At 40.9% G+C, this 14,251-nt stretch overlaps 2 protein-coding genes across 4 annotated transcripts; both read right to left on the reverse strand.

The window, feature by feature from the left end:
• Window positions 1-378: 378 nt before the first annotated feature.
• Window positions 379-2,834, reverse strand: cdca3 (cell division cycle associated 3). The gene is made up of 6 exons (XM_068735771.1): window positions 2,754-2,834; window positions 2,174-2,315; window positions 1,981-2,083; window positions 989-1,888; window positions 843-910; window positions 379-652 (listed from the first exon to the last, which is right to left on the reverse strand). The coding sequence occupies exons 2-6, from the start codon at window positions 2,300-2,302 to the stop codon at window positions 560-562; spliced, it is 1,293 nt and encodes a 430-aa protein (XP_068591872.1). The 5' UTR covers window positions 2,303-2,315; window positions 2,754-2,834; the 3' UTR covers window positions 379-559.
• Window positions 2,835-3,796: 962 nt separating this feature from the next.
• On the reverse strand, window positions 3,797-13,378 carry pex5 (peroxisomal biogenesis factor 5). Of its 3 annotated transcripts, none has more exons than XM_068735363.1 (16): window positions 13,157-13,378; window positions 11,219-11,368; window positions 11,054-11,092; window positions 10,801-10,918; window positions 10,529-10,675; window positions 9,998-10,082; window positions 9,523-9,613; window positions 9,136-9,258; window positions 7,494-7,577; window positions 7,168-7,287; window positions 6,827-6,970; window positions 6,576-6,646; window positions 5,969-6,190; window positions 5,694-5,859; window positions 5,449-5,606; window positions 3,797-4,987 (listed from the first exon to the last, which is right to left on the reverse strand). In XM_068735363.1, the coding sequence occupies exons 2-16, from the start codon at window positions 11,330-11,332 to the stop codon at window positions 4,741-4,743; spliced, it is 1,929 nt and encodes a 642-aa protein (XP_068591464.1). In that variant the 5' UTR covers window positions 11,333-11,368; window positions 13,157-13,378; the 3' UTR covers window positions 3,797-4,740. The 3 variants fall into 3 exon arrangements, with proteins under 3 accessions (XP_068591464.1, XP_068591463.1, XP_068591465.1); XM_068735362.1 differs by having other exon boundaries at window positions 11,219-11,375; XM_068735364.1 differs by lacking the exon at window positions 9,136-9,258 and having other exon boundaries at window positions 11,219-11,375.
• Window positions 13,379-14,251: the final 873 nt, after the last annotated feature.

Below are 14,251 nucleotides of genomic sequence, written 5' to 3' on the forward strand. Positions count from 1 at the left end.
TAAAGCTCACTGCATATGGAGTGAGGCATGAAATACTGCATCATAATAGTTCATTGTAATTTTTAAAGTGTTAACTCAAATTTAATTCTTCTAATTCACGGGGTTCCTCTAGTGTTTATTACAATCTATTGGTATAAATAACTGTCAAGGCATTGTGTGAATCAAGTGGAAGTACCATGGAATACTTTTAAAACATTTTTAACAAAATTAACATACATTTAGTGTTACGCTTTTATTCTGTATGGGCAAAAATAAAGAATAGGAGTTTTACAATTTGGATAAGAAATTTATATAAAAGAAATCCAAATACAAAAGGAAAGCAAATGATAAATAATAGCAGAATTAGTTTACAACCAATACAAAGATTTAAAGCTGAAGTATGAATGAAGATAATTTTATTCATATTTACAAGAAGACAAAACAGGATAGAAAACTGCAGTAATAAAACCAATATACACAGAAAAAAAAAAGGAAAAAAGGATTTAAGAAGGATGTACACATAAAAGCTTGTTTTAAGAGATATATAAAAGCAGTAGGATTCTGTACACGTTGCAGTGAATCATCTGTTCTCCTTATCCAAAGACACTGCCAGCACTCTGCGGTCAATCTGTCCAAGTCTCTGCTTATCTGGGGTGGACACCTTCAGCTTCGTCTGGAAAGTGGAGAGGACAGGTTACATTATCTCAGCAACTTTTAAACTTTCTGTGTTGGAATTCACTTAATGGCAAACTAAATTACTCAATTTCACCGTAACAAGTCAATACAAGTTAAAATTAAGTTTCAGTGTATACAGAGGAGCATAGATATCACCAGCAGTGAGTACATGTTTGTAAAAACAATACCTGAGGACGCTGGCCCCGGGGTGAGTTGGTCCCCTTAAGGATCTGCAGTGGGGAGCGACCTTCAGTACCTTGAAAAGAAAAAGGAAACATCAGGCAACAACGTCTCGTCATCCTATAAAACGAGAAGCCACAAACTTTTTACACACCTTTCTGCTTTAGTTTTCCAGACTGTCGCTTGTTCTCGTTGGTTACTTTCTTCACGGCCATGCAGACAGCAAGAGGAGAGGAGCCTCCTTTTCCACCCTGCACTCCTCTAGCTCTCAGCCCAGTGGCGCCAAAGCCTTTTCCCAACCACTGCGGCTTGAACACCACCTGACTTGGGCTCTTTGAGTCAAAGGTGGGGCAGCGGATGCCGGTGCTGAGCTGTGGCTGCTCTGGGCTGGGAACAGTCGGTGGCTCTGGTGCAGACGGCAGAGAAGATTCTTCAAGAAGCTCTTTGGTTTCTTCAGAAGATGGCTCTGCTTTCTCTGACTGTGCAGGGGACACCTGAGCTGGGGAACCATCTGAATTAGTGGGGAGGGAAGGCTCAACGGGGGTCCCTGGTTCAACAGTGATAGAAGGAAGGGCATACAATTGATCCACACCATCCCTGAGTGGCTCCACTTCTGCACTAGGCGCTGGGGATGCAACGCTGTCACGGTGCACCTCAGCAAAGATCTGGGATGAGGTTGCCCCCTCATGGCAGGTTATCAGGCTCATGCTCAGTCTCTTGTGAAGAGGAGACTCTCTTGCTTCTTCAGCCTCCTCCAGGCTAATGTCCGTCTCAGTTTCTAATTCCACCTCGAATTTGGGTTTCTCACAAAGCACAAAGGGGCTTGAGTCACCCACATTTTTGATAGGGGGCTGCACAGGGGTGTCCAGGGAGGCAAAGTTGTGGGAGGGCTGCGGAGCCAGAAAAGGCTCAGCGGAAGCCAGTTCTTCACTCTCCTCCGAGACCGCCTCCTCCACGGCATCCCTGAAGCATTTCTGAGGGGCTTCAGGGACTTTTCCTTCAGTCTCATTGTGCAGAAGCATGCCCAGGCGGCGGGCAAAGGACCCAACCGTTGCTGGAGGGGCAAATGCAGGAACATCACGTTACAGGACATATTGCCGATGAAGAAAAAGTAAAACTGAATGTTATTCTTTAATAAATGGTTACCTCTCATGACTTCTCTGACAGGGGTGCGGCTAACGCCAATAGTAGGTGAACGGGGATCAGTGAAGGCCAGTGGACACTTGGTTTTGGGAACAAGCCCATCGACCTAAGGAGAATATTTAGTATGGTTAACCCATTTATAAGTGCCCCTACACAAATTACAGTATGTCTGAAACAAGTCAGCCAGGTAACCTACCTGAATGGGGGTACGATCAACTCCTGTTGAAGGAGAGCGTGGATCTATCAGATCAGTGACCCGGCAGTTTTTGATTGCTGGTTCTGGTTTTATTGGTGCAGACACCATCTTACTCTCACTGGATCCCATGATGCTATTTTACCTGGATCACAGGTAAATACAACATAATAAAATACACTTTTAATGTCTCCCACAGTAGTATCATAAAAGTAACAGAACATATAAACAAATGTGGTAACAAAACACAGTCCACTAGTACTGTGAGAATACAGAGAAGATATTTAAGGATTTAAGAAATATATAGTAATTGCTAAATAAAAATGCCAAAAACGCATTTCCATACAATGAAAAACTTGCCCTGCTGACTTTTAACTATGAAGTAATATGTGCTAGTTAACAGATAGCTAACATTAGCTTAGCTAAGGTCGGTTAGCGTGAGGTTTCCCCATTTAGTGATTTCTTATATTCATATGTAACTGAAACGTTGTGATAGTACGTGAACCTTACATGCTCATACATTTGATAGAGTGTAACGTTAGACTACTCAGGTGTACAGTTTAGAAAATATTATCTGGCTTACCGAATACAAGACGAAGACAGTCGATCAGGCGTGTCGCAGGACTTCTTTTCACTTATTCCACAGTCCACGCTCGTGAGAAACAAGGGGAACACACAAGACTTTTAAAACATTTAAATGGCGGGTTGCGTACGTGTTATTTTTGAACAAACCAATCAACGCCGGCGTTCTCTCCGCCTCCTCGACGACGATTGGCTTAGAGTACGAAGTTCTAGAACTGGGCGTGGTGTCTCGCAGATAACACATTTGAAATTTCAAATGAATGCAGGTTTTGTTTTTGTCACATGAGGGGAGAAAAATGAAATGTTACGTTGGAGCTGAAAGGTGTCTCCATATTCAAACTGCCTCTTTGGGAGGCAGGGATAACAAAGCACAATAATATATCATGAATAGATTTTTCCACATTATTTCCGGAAATGTATTTTTAAAACGATGCTTTTTTACAAAAAAAAAGCACATAAAATAACTTAAATATGAAGGCATGTCACTCCCGAATATTCAGACTTTTCTGTACAGTGTTTAGTTATATTATAATAATAGATATAATCATTCAAATATATATATATATATATATATATATATATATATTATTATTATCCACGTATGTTACCACAGACACTGTGATACTGTATATTACAATACTTTCATCATTGGGCCATAGGCTCTATCACCATTGTGTTACCCCCTTTTTTTTTTTTTAAAGGTCTATTATATTTCATCTCACAATTAATTTGTTTCCTATTTTCCTACATATACGATTTCCATTTTATGATTTTTTGAATTCAGAGATTTTGTTTCATTGTATTATAATTGAACTATCTGGTGGCATATGGCAGCCTCCATATATAAATTGACATATTAACTTAAAATAATTAACTTAAACAGGTTTATTATCTTTATTCTTAAGTAAATGCTTTACAGCTGTAAGTGAAAAGTCTATCTTCTTATATTAATTAAGTCATTATTATTTTCATTTGTTTCTTTTCAGCTCTTAATACTTTGTCAGCCATTTTGTTTATTTTTTCAGAAATAAAATGACTTCCAGATGATTGGAATCAAAGCTTTATTGCTGAATATTATATTAAACATTGCTGTCAGGATACAACTAGCCTGAACACAATTATAGTGCAACAATTATGTTACAATACACAATATGGCATATAGCATTATTTTACAACAAAGCAAATTGTTTTACAAGAGCGATATGAAAAAGAGCAAGAGAAGGGAGGAGCCCAGAGAAATCATTCTCAACAATAGTACAATTATATGATCTTATTATCAGCACGATGCACAATTAAATCCCCCACCCGATCCAACACACACACACACACACACACACACACACACACGTTGTCAGTTCATTATCCTGGTTGATAATTGATCACTAAAAAATTAAATAATGTAATAAAAAAAAGAGAAAGAAAAAGAAAGACAAGCTGCTGTTGCACTTTTGATTAGTGTTTGTACTCTGGACCGGCCTAACCCTTCTATTGGGAGTACTCTTTTCAATATTGTACCTTCAATTTACATAACCGTAGTGAGTTTAACCTACAACCTGCTGTTGAGAAAGACTGTGAGAGCGTTGAGTGTAATGATAAACTGTCCACATCATTCTTAATCATTTACTTTCTTCATTGAGTACAAATTTCATATCAACAACAAAAGTGACATTGAACCCAGTTCTGCAGATCAACAGAGCAAGATGAAATATAAGGACGGTCAAACATGTAAAATACAGCGACGAGACTGTATTGCTGCTGGCTGCGTCTTCCAGGGAGAGACTAATACTGCAATGTTTGATAGAAGTCATTCAAGCACACATAACCACGAGATGATGTCTCTAGGACGGTGGATAATTCACAGTGTCTTCCTCGTCTGTTTCTCTGTAACCGTCACTGCTCTGATTCCTCTTCGCTTCATTCGGTCCACCCAGACATTTACCTCCCAGCAAAACACACTCACACTCAATAAGCCCCCCCCTGGCTGGCCCTCATTCTGTCCCACCGTCCACCTCTCTCTGGGAGAAGTGAGCCAGCAACGTGTCCAAGTCCCGACGGTCTGCTGCAACGTACAGAGGGCTCTCTCCCATCATGCTGAGCGCCATGCGCAAGGTGGACCAGATGTTGTCAGACATCATGGTGGCTGCGACTCCTCCAGGTCCCCTCGCAGCTCTCGCTCCGTCCCCGGAGGCCTGGCGCTGTAGAGATAGAGCTTCAAGGAAGTGCTCCACCGCCTCTCTGAGGATGAAGGAGAGAGAAAGCTAATTTAACTTTTATATGAGTTTCAAATATTTAATTTAAATAAACTAATACAACTTTTCCTAATTATTTTGAGCCCAATGAGATAATAGTTGTAGTAATGTAATACATAATGTACAATTATCAAATATAATAATCAAATTAAGACCTTTTTTTTTCTACCCTCTGATATATAAATGGGGTGGACAAAATATAAGAAACTCTCAGTATAATGCAATACAGTTTAACTACACCACAAACGGCCGCCTCCAAAATGACCATGAAGTTAAATCATCCCCTCTCTGACACATTTTCAACAGAAACTGAATATCATTTATGGCATCAATGTAATGTAACAGTAAGCAGTTAACATGGTGGCAACAAAGACACAATTTTTTGGTTAAAAATGACCCTTTATGAAGCAAAATATGAATCTACTAACCAAAGAATGTGACCCTCACCTGTGTGCCCCTAAGTTGACACAGCTGATTCCCAAGTTGTAGCGACTGCGTATGAAACCGGGCTGCAGCTCCAGAGCTCTCCTGTAGGCGGCCACAGCCTCCTCTGAGCGGCTTCCATTGGCGAGTGTGGCCCCCAACTTATTCCACAGCAGGTAGTCCTGATGGAGACAGAAGAGCTCAGAAACAGGCAGAGCATGCAGTGTGAAGACCGACGTTAGTATCTCAGCACTGGCTTCTACACTAACCTGTGGCGTGACGGACAGAGCAGCGCTGAAACAGTCCACCGCCTTGTCGTACTCCCCGCTGAGGTTGAAGAGAACTCCCAGACCACACTGCAGCTGGGGGTCCACCTGGGCAGGGTCAGAGTTGGCTGCTTGCAGGAACAGGGACTGAACATCTGTAAACAAAGATCTGTGCAGGAAAAACAAAACAAAAAGAAAGAGGCAAAGAGTTACAAGATGAAGTTAATACAATACATGAAAACACTTTAAAATGACTTAGTAATTAGTGTGGTACTCACTCTGGCAGCAGTGAGCCGAACCGCTCTCTTTCCTTCTCCCTTTCTGTGGCACCTTCCTGCTGGCGTTCACCCTCATTCTGCTCCCACACAGAATGGTATTTTGGGTTGTGCTTTAGCCAATCACGAAGAGTCTCACAGGCCTGCCTGTGCAGCGATTCGTTGGTGAAACTGACAGCCAACGCCATCAGAGCAGTCAGGTTGTCGTTCTTCAGCTCTATACATCTAATGAAAGAATAGAGGAAAGGAACAATGACATGCTTTGAGTTGAGAAAGAAAATGTTAGAAATGGTCAAATGCTTAATTAAGGAGGTCTAATTTTACTGCTAACATTTATGGATAAAGGGGAAACTGGAAAAGGTGGTGACTACAGACATACACATTATACACTCATATTGATAAGGTAACAGGATGGAATTTATCTCCTCATTTAGACTTATTGAGTATCATAACATTTACATTTTCTTAACAATGTCTGCAAAAAAAAAAATATTTTTTTATATATATATATAAATAAATATGAACTGAACTGTAACTACCCATCAAACTCAGATGCGGTACTTTAATTTGCATCTGAAGTGACGAGCATTTTGCTATGCTAAGTTCCAACCTGCGGAGGGCGCTGATGGCGGCAAATTCCTGCTCATTCTCTGCCTGACAGGTTCCCAGATATTGCCAAGCCTGCAGTTTAATGAAAATAAATGTACACATACCACAGCGTCATTACAACTGCCCTATGTAGGAAGACAAATGTGAGTTCCCTTACAAGTAAGGAGACTTTTTGGATTGTTTTTAAATTCATAACTACGAGGGTGAAATACTGATAAATGCGAATGAAGCCATACGCTTATAAAATCTCACCAGCTGGTTATCTGGTTCTTTTTGTACAGCACTTTCAAAGAAGCGTACAGCACCAGGGATGTCCCCCGCCTCCATCCTCTTCACTCCCTCTGACAAAGGGTCAGGGTTGGATAAATAGGGGTTGTCCTCTTCAAACTGATACCCCTGGGACAAACACAAGGGAGATATGGCGAAAACACTTCTATATGAACTGTTCCAACAGAGGAGCATGCAGAATCAAATACATGAAACGCTGTAACGCACTGTACGTCACATCCTTTTATACAGCGAGTAGAGCTCTGTGTGCAAAAATGCTGAAATGCTGAAACCATGTAAACTGTTGTGAGCAGGTTGACATCTACCTTGTCGTAGGAAGTGCTGAGTAGCTGATCGAAGTCAGACAGCCAGGGGTGGCTCTCTGCGTCCCTCTTAGCCATCTCCTCCCACTCCTGCTGCAGCTTCTCCCAGAAATCCACATCGCTCTGACAAAAAGACAGATGCACATCATTACTTCACAGTCTCATCACATCAAATATCATCCTGTATTATAGACAGATTTGACCGTTAAAAGGAGAACAGTGGTTTGTTGTTGTGGACACAGAGTGCTGTAACCTCTCCGTTACCACTGCTCCCATTTAATATCCAGTACTTAGCTTTGTTTTTAAGTTGTCCCTGATTCTTGTCTCACCTCCACTGCAGCTTTAGCGTGTTGGAAATCCGGTCCTGATGTGGCGAACTCATCTACCCAGGCTTCAGCCGAGTCCTGTGACACCTGAAGAACAATGAGGAGCAATGACAGTGGTTGACCTGAGTCAGCACGGGCCGGCTATGAAAATTGTTATTAGAGCTGAGGATGGGGCCAATAAAACAGGAAAAACATAGAGGGAAGTGAATGGAAAGGAGATGAAAGAAGAAACACAGAAAAGGCTATTTTTCTCTCATGCCTTTCTAACAATTCTTCCTATTGAACCTCTGGTTTACTAATCAGATAGATAAATCAATCAACAGCAACACAAAAAATGCTGCGTGTATCTTACTGTTTATGTGCAGGACAAAACTCTACAAAACTAGTAGCAAAACTTATCTTACTGCATTAACTGCACGACCACAGAGGTCCTACCTGCCTGATGACCGTGGCCCACTGCTCTGCTTGTTTAGCTTTAATTTTGTCAATCTTCTCATTCCTCTCTGGGGCTTCCAGGGGAAGACTCCCTCCCCCCGTCTCCATCAGGAACTATGGCATGAGGCGAGGAGGGGTGGCGGTGGGGAATGGGTCAATGTTTAGAGGAGGAGGAGGGAGCGATTGGTGAGGAGGGTTTTTTTTGTTTTGGAGGGGTGGGCAGAGTAGGATTCATTTAGGTAGAAGGAGGAATAGATGAATGGCGGTTGTTAATTGATTAATTAAGGGAATGGCAAGCCAAGAGTTCAAAGGCAGGTCAAAAAATGGGAAAAGTACATGTCAGAGTTAGAGGGCAATTAAGTACAATGGAGCCATGGTGATTAGATATTTATCAAAAACAGGACAGAGCTACACATGCACAGTTTAAGAAAAAAAATCAAAATAAGACAAAAAGTAAAGATAAGTTGAAAGAAATTGTCTTTCTATTTAATAGAAAATAATAATTTACTTTGTCAAAATTATTAAATACATTAGGAAATATAAAGTGAAAAACTATTGAGTCAAAAATGTAATATTTGCACCAACTATCTTAAAACTTGACTATTTCATAGAAAATAAGTAAATCTCTTGAGTTACCAAGATTATTAGTCAAACATTAGCTTAACTAAATCAAAAGTATTAAACAAATTATGTATTAGTAAGAAAAATGCTGCGCATCATTTTTCACACTATTTTTAATTTTGTTATTTATATCTAAATTTCAACTTTGTTTTTCTTTTCTTGGCAGAAATTGACTTCTATAGTTTTGTGATTACAGGAGAAAATCTAGTAAAAATCCAAAATCTGGCATCAGCCTGACCTGGATGAAGTACAAGTCTCACAACAACAAATCAAGGATTGAAGTAAAAACTGAGTCAAGGTGGAATAACCAGAGCTTGATTGTACACAAGACCTAATGCAGAAGAAGTGAAGCAGATCGTCATAAGAGTCCTCTCATTGCTGAACAAATTCCATCTGCAACACTGTGTAGCTTCATGTTTCAGTGTAGCGGCTGCTTTTGGTTACATTCGTGGAAAATGTTACTCTGCATCGGCTACTGGGGTGATGAGTCACAAGGCATAGTCTATACTGTGCAATAGAGAACCACTGTGCCTTCCCAAAGTGTTCCCAGTGGCAACCAACCCCCTCCTCAGTGGGCAGTGACTCGTACCTGGTTGAGGTTGGAGGCCCAGTTCTGAGCCTCCTCGGCCTGAGCTTTATCTTTGAGCTGTTTGTCTGTCCTGCTCTCCACTGTCACACTGCCCTCGCCAATCTGCCTAATGAATCGCAGGAACTACACAACAGAAAAAAAAACATGAGAACAAAAAAGGCATTTTACCATTACCATTCGGTCAGATTTATACTAATATACTGCTTGTTCCTCTCCAAACCAACAACTTTCTATCCAAACTAAAGCAATGTCCTCATCAGTGTTACCAATGCACTATGCTCCCGAGAAACTTCTCTACAAAAGTGTAAAAGAAAAAGCAAAAGGATATGGTGATAGAGGATAAATGATCCAATGAATGAGTGACATGGACATGATCACACTGCTCACCTCAGTGTTTTGTAACTTGGGGTCATCAACTTTTGAGACGAGCTCATTGGCTGTCTGCTTCAACTCCTCCCCCGGTTGATACTCCTTTGCCCTATCACATTAAGAAGCAAATGTTAATATCACACTGTAAGGAGTTGTACGATTAGAAGGAACCGTTCTATTTCATTCAGCATATGAAGGCTGGAACAACTCAATTCAGGCTGAACAGGTCAGTGCACTATGTCGATGATTAGTCATCAAGGATGGACAAAGACTAAGGTAAAGGTCTGATCAATTTAAATTCAACACACACATCCACCCAACAAGTAGACAAGAACAACATGATGAAGGTTCCTACTATCCTTTGTCCACCTGTGCTCCTATTATCATTTAGTCTGGCCTTCGCTCAACATTCATTGAAGTGTGCCTGAAGTATTCATTAAGCCTTTTCTCAACCGTAAACCTTCAACTCTCTCTATCCATGTCCTGTTCTAACCATTCCTTTTCCTGGTCTCCCAGGTCTCCCAACCACAACTTCTCCTCTGACTGTTCCAGATACTCCTCCGCCCAGCGTCCGGGATCTGGAGCAGGGAAGTGAGAAAAGGAGGAAAAAGACAGCGGATAGGCACATTAAAAAGTACACACAATGCAAAAATTAAAGGGTTTATCAAAAGGTAGGTTTGCTCTGATGTCAGTGAAGATTGATGACATCTGACAGACTGATGAAGACTGCATAAAAATAGAGTGCTCATTACACACTACACAACTTTGGCCTTTATTTTCCACTCGTCGACAGTTTTTGGAGCTCCTGGACAAAATCCCCAGATCAGAGGCAAATCTGCGTTGTTGAGATCTCATCTGGGTTTAAAGATAAAGGAGCATGTAGTGCGAGCCCCTAACGTCGACAGTGTGTGAACAGTACAGCGATTTGACGACTTTAAAGTCGTGTAGTGTGAACTTGGCTTCTTTAGGCAATGTGTGTGTCCAGAGTGAGACAAAAAAAGAAACGATAACAAACTCAAACTACCTGCCGCCTCAGCAATAAATTCTTTCGTCCAATCAGCATCTGCTGCATCACCAAGAGCGCTGATCCCCGGTGCGGAGGCAGAGTCAGGACCGGAGAGGAACTCGGCCGTCCAGTCACCAGAGAGGGCCAAAGCCGCCACATCTGGAGCTATGACATGGAAATATGTGCTGCTTAAAATGTTGAATAGCGTTTGTGCAGAGGCCTAAGCCAGACAAACCTAAAACCGCTATGCAAAATACATGAGAAAGAATAATAATAACAATCAAGTGCACCTCTCTGTGGAGCTTGTCTGTAGCTCTGCTGGTCAATCTGCTGCATTTCTTCCAACAGCTGACCCATGTCAAATGTGTGTGGGGGTCGGGGGGGCGCCTGAAGGAACTCATTCACCAGCTGCAGCAAAAATAAAGACATTATATTACTATATTAAGAAGTTGCACCCAGTATACACAGAGTTACACACCTGAGAGACTTGAATTAAACATTATCATAGTCAACACAATATGTAAAAGGAACATAAGCGCTGACCTCTTCTTCAGTCGCAATTTCGATGGGAGAGGGGGCAATCTGAGGAAACAAGAAGGAGACAAAGAGGTAAGAGAACAACTAGTGACATTTCATGATAACACTGAAATTATTTAGCTGATGAATTCAGCTATTTGAACTATTAACGGTCGTGTGCAAATCACTCACTGTAGGTGTTGAGCGGTGCCGCCATGCCCCCCCTTCCTTGGTCATGTGACTGGTCAACTTCATGAGGGGATTGGCTCCCCCACATTCTGCCTCCACCAACTCCCGCATCGCCATGGCAACACAAGGACGAGGCAAACCCAATCAGACCACCTGAGAACTGAACAGATGAATTACTCAATTTGTGTTTGGACAATCTGCACAAAATTCAGCCCGTGTTCGGGAAAGTTAATGGAATCATCTTTTTTTTTCTTTTTTTTTTTTTTTTAAACCATTCAGTCAAAGTGAATTATCTTTTGCCAACTCTACATATTTAAAATGCCCAACGTGTCACCACACAGCACAGACAGTCACATAACCAAACTCAAGTTCCATCTGCTGTTGTCTGTGTCATTTCCTGGCTTAGGGTGAACCATTAATAATGTGGACATGATGGCCCGGCAGGCACAGGCCTTCACTGCATATTTCACTCAGCTGGTCGAGGAAATTCAGAGGATTTTTAGCTTGTAACTGCATGCAATGTAGTCCATGCAACAACAAAATGCTACTATCGCCCTATTGTTGCAAGCAAAATCACAGATTATTACTACTATCATACAGGGCTGCGTATCGGACCAAAATACTTTGTTGGTACTGAGCAAAGAAATACATGAGCACCAAATATCAAAGACTGTCCAGTACTGAAAGTTGCTATCAAATTGTGTTTTTAAATAATTTTTAATGATGTATTTTCTAATATAAATACAAAAAGTCCCAGTTTTGGTATGGTTCTGGTGTAACAACATTTACTGTACAAATATGCCAATTTCTAAGATAACCAGACCTGGTATTGTGTAATAATAGGATATTGATATTAGGTGCTAGTTGGTTAGGCTATCTGATGATCACTCACCTGATCCTCAAAATGCAAAACAATAACAAAAATCTTTAGGAAAATGATTCAGTCTCAATATGCAAACCCTGAAAATAAGAAGTGGTCCAAAAGGAAAGTGTGCTGCTCCTCTCACTGACCTACATCCAGGATGAACAGCTGACAAACTCAACTTCTCAATCCTCCCTGAAGAGACACGCAATGGTTACACTTTCCATAATGAACTGTCAGGAATAGAAATTTAATTTCCCCATCTTCTCCACTCTACTCTATTCCACTGTAGCAATGTTCACCTAAAAACATGACAGAACACATGCGAGAGTCCACTCTACAGGTGGACTATCACTCTTATAGTCTCTCTGGGCTATAGATTTAAGAGCAATTAATTCCTACTGATTCAAAGAGCCGCTGTACTGTATGATGATTAGGGTCAAAGTAAGAGGATTAGACACAGATATTAATACACACACACACTGTCACAGACAGGACACTGTGACACCTTACCTTTTAATAAGCCCACTGAGTGCAAGAAGGTGTGTGTGTGTGTGTGTGTGTGTGTGTGTGTGTGTGTGTGTGTGTGTGTGTGTGTGTGTGTGTGTTTGCCCCTGCACATTCACACATATCCCACTTTTATTGTGAAAATAATTTCAGTTATAGAACAACATTCACCTGTGGACCACTGAAATCAAGCCACTGCGAGCAATTAGTTGATTTGAAGCGTCAACCTGCTGTCACGTGTCAAACCAGATAACTGATTTGGAGCAGAGTGCACGCTGAAGGCATTGTTTTTGCCCCGATGCTAACTGAGGCTTCAGTCACAAACAGCAACATTAGCTCAGTAAATGTTACTCGGAGTATCTCTTCTACTACAGCAAACATGCTGTTCGTTAAATGGCAAAATCAAACAGACGATTTAAAAGCACTAACGGTCCATTTTGATCTTTCAACAGTAGCGAGTGTAGCTAGCGTTAGCCCAATGAGCTAGCTACTGGAGGGCCAGTGCAGAGATCGTTCCTGTTGTATGCAGCCAGAGAGGCATGAATAGACGGGTAGCATGATGTTCATCTCACCGCCGACCTACTGCTGCTGCTGCTCCTCCTGTAGCCGAACCGACAGTCCCTCCTCTCCGGTCTGTCCTCTCCAACCGTAACACAGCAAAAAGTTGCCGCAGTGTCAAACCTCCCCCGCTAAAACCAGCCGCTGTGTGTTGTTAGCGCGTCTGCTTTATTTACCTTCCTCCTCCATGACCCACAAAACCCTTCACTGATCGCTAGGATTGTCTCGTAACGTTACGATGGTTTTGTATTCTCTAACGGTTTTTACGTAAGAAGATGTCACAGCTTGAGAAAAAAACTAGAACGTAACGTTGAAGGTTTTACGTAAAGTAGATATTGCGCAGGAGATCAGAGTCCGTCAAAAATCAGGAGTGTGGGTTCAAAAACACCTTTATCCACGAAAAACATAGATTTTCTATACGTTCTGTATACTCATACAATGTGTATAATAGCGACTTGTGAAAGGATTGTATGTAACATTTGACGTAAATTTAAGTGTGCAGGTAACGAAATGCAGCCTACTTTTCAAGTGTGGAAGTACCATGAGAAGTACTCTTTGACAGTGTTTTATTCATTATATGCACTGGGAGGAATGTAATTAGTTACATTTTCCCAAGTAGCCCACTGCACTTAAGTACAATTTTGAGGAAGCCTCAAAGCTATAACAAGTTTTTAACAGGTTAAAAATATTGCCCAAAAAGTTGTTAAAATTAGCTTCACATCAAACAGCTGCAACAGTATAATGCTACACTTACAAATATATGCATTAATAATCAGATGTAGTAATATAAAAGTTTGCATAATGAACACTTGTACTTTTGATACTTGAAGTATATACTGCTGCTATTTGTATTTAAATTTATTGACGTGCATTTTGTGAAAGCAGTCATTTTAATTGTAAAGGAGTATTTTTATAGTGTAGCCAATACTGTTAGCCTGCTTGTACTTAAGGATCTGAATACTACTTCAAACACTGATATATTGTAATATAAGATTATTGTTAAGCTAGTCAAGATGGAGTTGGTTTTAACTACTGTATATACTGTTGATTAGTTAAATCTAAAACAGTACTTTAGATTTTATAAGAATGTTATGTTTTGTACATTAAAC

This window comes from Cebidichthys violaceus, unplaced genomic scaffold (assembly GCF_023349555.1).
Source record: "Cebidichthys violaceus isolate CVI_PGR_0920_01 unplaced genomic scaffold, fCebVio1.0.p SCAF_7, whole genome shotgun sequence".
In the NCBI taxonomy this organism is placed as follows: domain Eukaryota; kingdom Metazoa; phylum Chordata; class Actinopteri; order Perciformes; family Stichaeidae; genus Cebidichthys; species Cebidichthys violaceus.

What these genes read in the sequence shown, in the direction of transcription:
- pex5 (XM_068735363.1), bottom strand. Translation starts at nt 11,332, where the DNA reads ATGGCGATGCGGGAGTTGGTGGAGGCAGAATGTGGGGGAGCCAATCCC. An exon ending in ACGCTAAAGCTGCAGTGGAG is followed by an intron (nt 7,288 to 7,493) that starts GTGAGACAAGAA and finishes TCTTTTTGTCAG; the next exon opens with AGCGATGTGGATTTCTGGGA. An exon ending in GCCATCAGCGCCCTCCGCAG is followed by an intron (nt 6,191 to 6,575) that starts GTTGGAACTTAG and finishes TTCTTTCATTAG; the next exon opens with ATGTATAGAGCTGAAGAACG.
- cdca3 (XM_068735771.1), bottom strand. Translation starts at nt 2,302, where the DNA reads ATGGGATCCAGTGAGAGTAAGATGGTGTCTGCACCAATAAAACCAGAA. An exon ending in TGTCAGAGAAGTCATGAGAG is followed by an intron (nt 1,889 to 1,980) that starts GTAACCATTTAT and finishes TTGCCCCTCCAG; the next exon opens with CAACGGTTGGGTCCTTTGCC. An exon ending in CCCGGGGCCAGCGTCCTCAG is followed by an intron (nt 653 to 842) that starts GTATTGTTTTTA and finishes TCCACTTTCCAG; the next exon opens with ACGAAGCTGAAGGTGTCCAC.